Source organism: Chionomys nivalis, chromosome 2, assembly GCF_950005125.1.
Source record: "Chionomys nivalis chromosome 2, mChiNiv1.1, whole genome shotgun sequence".
NCBI classification, from domain to species: Eukaryota; Metazoa; Chordata; class Mammalia; order Rodentia; family Cricetidae; genus Chionomys; species Chionomys nivalis.
In genome coordinates this window covers 70590429-70597893 of record NC_080087.1, presented here as the reverse complement: position 1 = coordinate 70597893, position 7465 = coordinate 70590429, and the positions used below count along the sequence as shown (strand labels likewise).

At 50.0% G+C, this 7465-nt stretch overlaps 1 protein-coding gene across 1 annotated transcript; it reads left to right on the top strand.

The window, feature by feature from the left end:
- The first annotated feature begins 1891 nt into the window (after window positions 1–1891).
- Window positions 1892–5548, top strand: Znf784 (zinc finger protein 784). The gene is made up of 2 exons (XM_057762039.1): window positions 1892–2021; window positions 3728–5548. Exons 1-2 carry the CDS (start codon window positions 1944–1946, stop codon window positions 4622–4624), a joined length of 975 nt encoding a protein of 324 aa, XP_057618022.1. The 5' UTR covers window positions 1892–1943; the 3' UTR covers window positions 4625–5548.
- The last annotated feature ends 1917 nt before the right edge of the window (window positions 5549–7465 follow it).

Sequence of the window (7465 nt, the reverse complement as noted above, 5' to 3'; positions counted from 1 at the left end):
TCGGCTCTCCTCAGCCAAGGTCTGTGAAGGTCGGAGACCACCTGCAAGAGTCGGCTCTCTCCTCAGCCATGTGGGTTACAGCTTTGAACTCAAGTAATCAAGCTTGACAGCAGGCACTGGACCCTCTCACCAGCCCACAAGCTTTAGCTTTCTCAAGGTTCTGGTCCACAGGAGGCAGGCCTGCTGGAGCACTCGCAAAGCAGGCAGTGGCTAATACAACAGAGGTTTACTTGAAATGTTACTCAGTGCTAATACAACAGAGGTTTACTTGAAACGTTACTCAGTGGCTAATACAACAGAGGTTTACTTGAAATGTTGCACACCCAAGGCAAACCAGCACCACATTTGTGCTGAGTACAGTCACTCTGGGACTCAGCCTGATGGAGATTTCACTTCCTACCAAAGAACAGGAGCAATGGATGGTTGTGTGGGCGTATCTGAGGCTTGCAATGTGTGTCAAGAGGGACCAAAACACTATCATTTATATGTCATTACCCAAAGAAAATCACATGGCCACATGTAACTTCAAGCAGAAGTGCCACCATAACCCCCCAAAGAACAGAAATCTTAGCTGTGGTGATAAATGTTCAGGGTCTCCTGTTTTGTCCGAGTAAACAGCTCTCTCTCTCTCTCTCTCTCTCTCTCTCTCTCTCTCTCTCTCTCTCTCTCTCTTTTGCTGGTTTTTCAAGACATGGTTTGTTTGTGCAGCTCTGGCTGTCCTGAAACTAGTTCTGTAGATCAGGCTGGCCTTGCCTCTGCTTCCCGCGTCCTGGGAGTAACAGTGTGTGCCACCACCGTCCTGATCTCATGTCTCTTCTGTTTCCACTTCTAGAGGTCTATACAGAAAACAGTAGAATGGAGCTGGGCATGGGAGTGCATGCCTGCAATCACCGTACCAGAAAGATCAAAGGTTCAAGGCTAGGGCTGGAGAGATAACAGCAGCCAAGCATTAGTTGCCCAAGTTCAGTTCCCAACACCCACATGACAGCTAGCAACTATCTGTAACTTCAAGAGGCTACAACACCGTGCTCTCCGACCTCCATGGACACTGCTAACATGTGGTGCCCAGACATACATGCAGGCAGAGCACCCAATACCTAGTTTTTTTTTTAAGTTAATCTTTAAAAATAGAGTTCAAGGCCAGCTTAGACTACATAGTAAGTTTGAGGTCAGCTCTCAAGGTGGTCTTGTCAATAGGAGGGAAACAAGGAGTAGGGAGAGGAGGAGTTGGCCACAAAAATGTCCTGACTTATCCAAAGTCAGAAAGCCAGCCCCAGACTGAATTGAAACCTCAGAAAAGCCCTGTCCTTGGTGTTGCTGAAAACCTTTTGACCTCTTTTCTTCTAAACATCACAGCAACTAGTGGGGCTTTTCTTCCTTCTGGAAGTTCCTGTACTGCTGCTAAATCTCTTTCTTGATACAGACTTTTGCAAAATCTTCGTTCATAAACTGCACCGCTTTGTCTCCTGCACATGAATAGAAGGTAACCTTAGAAACGTTTTCTGTAGCATAAATCAAAGCTGCTTCCGTGCCTTGAGGTTCAGATAAGCAAACTTCGTGCTCGGTCAGAGTTAGTTTTAAAAAGGGACTTGTAGGGCCGAGCATAGTGGCTCAGAGGCGAGCGGATCTCTGTGAGTTCGAGGCCAGATTGGTCTACATTCAGAGTTCGAGGGCAGACCGGACTAGACAGTGAGAACCTGCATAAACAATCATTTTTAAAAGGGAGGGGGACGACGTCGGAATTCGTCTCCAGGATCTGGTCGACCTCCCAGCTACAAGCTCAGTCTGTCTGGTGGAGGATTGACAGGTAATGAAGACTTTCCGTGGCTCCCGGCCACGGCCCCGCCCTTCGTCGCCCTGCCGCGCGCTTGCGCAGCGCCGCCAGCCCGGCCCTGCCCCTCGCGGAGCGATCATTGGCCTCAGGGACAGGGTTTAGCTACAAGATGGCCGCCGCGCACCCGGACCCCCCGATTCCGAGCTCACCGACCCGGGAGTCGCCATCCCCGGAGCCGTCGGACCTGGTGCGGGAGACGAAGGGGTCTGGGCCGGGAGTTCACGGCGAAAGAGGGCGCAGGACGAGGGGCGGGGCCTAAGAGGACTGGGCGGGAGTATGGTAACATTCTGGGGGCGGGGCTTTGGGAGAAGCCTATGGGGAATGAGGAGCGAGGCCTGGTTGAGGCGGGGCCTGAAGACAGGTTGCGTGTTGGGCAGGGTTAGGTCCTGAGAGAGGACTAGGGAGTTGGTTTGCCTAGAGAAGGGTGGAGTCTTAAGAGGAGCGGGCGGTCAGGGAAATTATAGTGGGTGGTTGGGAAGGTGACCTCAAAGGGGAGTTAAAATCCGGACACCATGTTGGGATGCCATGTGATGATACAAGGTCTGCCTTATGAGTGCCTAAGGGAAGATTCTAGAGGAGAAATGGGTGTTCTGGGTGACTTTGGAACCTCTCACTCGTGACTGAAGAGTAACTCAGAATATTGATTTGTTCAACCAATATTGACTGAGTTCCAGGGTACCAAAACGGACAGAGATTGCGTCCTCTTGCAGCTCGCAGTCTTGTGAGGACTTGTGAGAAGTGGCAATGAACAAAATTTATTGTAATATGTTCCATAAGGGGAATAAAAAGTAAACTGGTAGGGTGGGGACGGGGACCTAAATTTAGATGGCAGAAGTCACCTGGATGACGGGTTATATTTACACTGCAGTCAGTGAGGTAAGCAGGATCCAGACCGTGCTGGACATTATAGGGACGACACGGGGTTTTTAATGCAGTTGGAGGGCTTAGAGTGGTGAAATGCATGACCTTATTTACATTTTCCAAAGTCTATTCAAGTGATCTAGAGAGGGAGGTAATGAGGGGCAGTAGTAAGAATGGGGATTCCCTTTGAGTGGTATTTTTTTCAGTTGCAAGGGCAAGAAATGATGAGGCTTTTAACTAGTATGGAGGAGAGGCACGTCTGTATTTGTGGTATATTTTGGGCAGGAAAAGGAAATGCCAACCGAATACAGCAAGAATTCTGGATCATGGATAACAGGGTTGAGAAACCAATAGCCAGGGCTGGAGAGATGGCTCAGCAGTGAAGAACACTGGCTGCTCTTTTAGAGGTTCACTTCCCAGCATCCATTTGGAGGCTCATAACCATCTGTAACTCCATTTCTGGGGGATCTGACCCTCACTTCTGGACTCCATAGGCACAGCACACATGTGGTGAACATACACACATGAAGGCACTCACACATACACATAAAAAGAAACACTCAGGCCTGGTGGTACACGCCTTTAATCTCAGCACTTGGGAAGACAGAGGCAGGCAGTGTTTCTGAGTTCTAGACCAGCCTGGTCTACACAACAAATCCCCGTTCAGCTAAGGCTAATAGTGAAACTCCTGTCTCAAAATAAGTAAATAATAAATCATAAAAAACAAGGATCCAGTGGACTACAGAGGAGCAAATATTTTATTTAAAAGTTTTAATTTAATTTATATATTTGAGGAAAGGGTGTGCATGTGTGCTATGGCACAGGCATGTGGAGGTCCAAGGGCAATTTGGGAGAGTCAGTTCTGATTTCTACCCTGCGGGTTCCAGGGATCCTACTCAGTTTGTTAGATTTGGCAAGTGGCTACACGCTGAGCCATTTCGCCGGCCTGAGCAAGTGTTTTAAGTGGAAGCACATTGAAGAATGCTCTCTGAGAAGGGTCCACAGCCTCCCGTTTGTTCTTCTGCTCTCCAGGTCCTGGTGCCTGATGGTGGCCGCTCTGCCACACCCCCAAGTGACCTCATCGAGATCCAGGTGGTAAAAGTTACAGATACTACATTGGTACCTGAGCCCCCAGAGCCCGGATCTTTTCACTGTGCTCTGTGTCCCGCTGCCTTCCATCTGGTCTCAGAGCTGCTGTTTCACGAACATGGCCACCTGGCAGGCGTGGAGGGGGTTGGACAGGGTGGGGACCCAAGCCGTTGTCACGTGTGTGGTCACCGCTGTCCAGGTCCTGCTAGCCTGCGTGCCCACTACAGCTTGCATACGGGAGAGCGGCCTTACCGCTGCCCACTCTGCCCACAAGCTTTTAAGACCTTGGCACCTCTACTCCGGCACCAGCACCGTCACAGGGTGGAAGCAGGAACCTCTCGAAGGCTTCCCCCGGCAGCATCAACTGGACAGCCGAACCCAGGGATGGCCCAGGAGAGGTCGGAGGTGGTGAAGGCTGCGGCAGCTGCAGGGGCTGCAGTAGGCAAGCCTTTCGCCTGCAGGTTCTGTACCAAGCCCTTCCGCCGCTCCTCAGACATGCGAGATCATGAGCGTGTGCACACGGGGGAGAGGCCCTACCACTGCGCCATCTGTGGCAAGGGCTTCACACAGTCCTCTGTGCTGAGCGGCCACGCCCGCATCCACACTGGCGAGCGCCCCTTCCGCTGCACGCTCTGTGAGCGCACTTTCAATAACTCCTCAAATTTTCGCAAACACCAACGCACCCACTTCCACGGGCCAGGACCTGGGGTGGGAGAGTCTGGAGGTCAACTGGGACCATCTTGGGTGGTCCAGGAATCAGGGAGTAAGCACGAGACAGAGAACACTACTGAAGAAGGGCGCAGAGAGCCTGTGGAGGTGAAAGTGGAGGTTGACCAGTAGGCTGGGGAGTAGGAAGCCTATTATAGGGGAAGTGGGTGGACAAATAGAAGCAAAAGCCAAGGAGAAATAATGAGCAGCTGGGATTGGAGAGCTGAGAAGGAATTGGGTTCTGGTCTCCCAGAAACCCACGCTACACTTGAGACTCAGGAAAGAGGTACCTGCAGTTCTGTAGATGCCCAGCTGAATGTAAAAACACAGAGAGAGCTGAGCATGGCCCATTCTTCTAAGTCCAGTATTCTAGAGGCTGAGGCAGGAGGATTGTGAGGTCCAGACCAGCCCAGGCTGCAAAGCAAGACTTAATAATCCACCACCATCACCCTGGTCCAATCCTGAACTGTCTTTGGACCATGCAGGGGTTGCCCTAAGGTGGACAAATATGAAATCTCTTACCTACCTCAACTGGGTTGCCTACCCTCCCTAGGCAGAAGATGCCCACAGGTCATCTCTTAAGGGATGCTGGGATGCCTTCTCCCTTAAAACCAGAGAGTACCTAAACCGCAGTTGGGTGTCCATAAATCTCTAGGATGAGCCTGCCCATAGAGATGAACTCTAAGTTCTGCTCACTCACCATCTTACCCCAGAGTGGACTTTCCTTAGCCACTAGACTCTTCTGGAAGCATCCAAGAGCACACACTGCAAGCAAGCAAGCAAGCAAGCAATCACTCAGTATCCCCTTAAGCTTTAGGCTTAGAGCCTGTGTCTCCCGTGTCTACAGACAAGTTTCAGATTTCTCTGTTTTCCTCCACTGTGAGGTAAACAGCTTCTTGTTTAGTTCTGGGCAATTCAGAGGAAGGGTTGGCTGCTGCTGACAACCTTGGTGGGCTGGGCCTGGGTGTAAAGAGTAAGAGGAAACACTTGGAAAAGGGCTGAAAGGACTTGGGAGCTGGAATTTGGGGTGGGAGTGGGGCCTCGAGTCTGTTCCTATTAAAAGACTTTCTGAAATGCTTCTCTGTCAGTCTTGTATTCCAGTTCTCTGGGTAGTTGGGAGATCAGGGCCTCACTATGCCTCTGTTTTCTTTTCTTTTCTTTCCGAGACAGTTTCTCTGTAGCTTTGGAGCCTGTCCTGAACTAGCTCTTGTAGACCAAGCTGGCCTCGAACTCACAGAGATCCACCTGCCTCTGTCTCCTGAGTGCTGGGATTAAAGGCGTGCGCCACCACCGCCCAACGCCGCTGTTTTCTTATATCTGGAATGGGGAGGGACTAGGCTTTGACTGTGTGTGGCTGTATTGTAGTTTTGTGCACTGAGGGGATGTTGGAGGTTGCTGCTCTTACTCAGCAGAGGCCTTGATTTTCTCATGGAGAAGATGTGTTGCTGGCTCAGTCCTTGTTCATCCAGCATCCCCAAGAGATGACTCTCAGATGATGCATAATATAACTCACCACTCCCTCTAAAGAGAGGACCCTGCCTCCCATCTGTCTCACTAGCTCCTCAACTGAAGTCAGAGACCTACAGGATTCCTTAAGCCACCTTCCCTCACCTTGTTTCTGATCAGTCTCCCACATTGAGCAGTTAAGCACCTTTGAGGTCCGGGCACTTCTTTCCATCATCTATTCATCAACGCCCTCATGTCTGAATGACTACAGCAGTGCGTGTCAGGTCCTGCCTTCTCCACTTTCTCACACGGATCCCTGCCACTAAACAGAAACTCCCGATTGCTATGGGAAGGGACCACCAACACTTCGGCAGTATGGGTAAGTGGCCAGATTCAAGGGGAGGGGAAATATAGCAGCTGACACTCAGGCTCGGTGTTCAGATTCAAAAGAAGCAGGGGAACTGGATGCTAATGGAATTTGCACACTCCGAAGAGGGCAGTGGGGCTGGGGTGTAGCTAGAGTGCTTGCCTAGCACGCATGATATCCTGGGTTCTGTAGTGTGAGCTGTGGGCTGCCTCCCAGCTGCCCCAGCTCCCAGCTGCCTGGCTAGTTTATGCCCCGAAATAACAACACACAAATTGTATTTTTTTAATCACGGTCTGGCCCATTAGTTTCAGCCTCTTATTGGCTAGCTCTTACATATTGATCTAACCCATTTGCCAGTACCACAAAAACCAGGTATAACAGCACATGCCCATCTTCCCAGCACTCTGGAAGTGGAAGCAGAGGGATCAGAAGTTTGTAGTCATGAGGAAGAGGCTCTTAAGGCCCCACTCCTCTCTGAGGAGCTGTAGGTAGTTAATAGTTGCCCAGGGAAGAGGGGTTGAAGTCCAGTGATGTAGCTGTTGGTAAGCTGCCCTTGCTCAGGTAAATCAGCTGCCCAATCCATTTATGCAAGCAACCCTGACTAAACACAACAGGGCACCAAGAGAATAAAGGACATGGAAGTAGAAGAGCCTGCTGGAAAGGAAGAGTTCTTTATAGATAGAACCAAAGTTGTATGTGTGTGTACACATATACATATATGTATGAAACTGAGAATAAAAATAAAATTCCAAGGCTGGAGAAATGGCTGCTCTTCCAGAAGTCCTGAGTTCAATTCCCAGCCACCACATGGTAGCTCACAACCATCTAGAATGAGATCTAGTGCCCTCTTCTGGCCTGCAGGCATACATGCAGGCAGAATACTGTATGTATAATAGATAAATCTTTAAAAAAATAAAATTACAAATTTGGGACTGAAGGAATGGCTCAGCAGATAAGGGGACTAACTGCTCTTCCAGAGGACCAGAGTTTCAATCCCAGCACACACATCGTGTCTCACAGCCATCTGTTACTCTAGGGCCAGATGATCCAATGGCCTCTTTCAGCCTCCAGGTGCACCAGGCATCAAGTGGTGCACAAACCTACATGAAGGCAAAATAACCATACATAAAATTTCTTTAAGTTAAAAAAAAAATCTAACT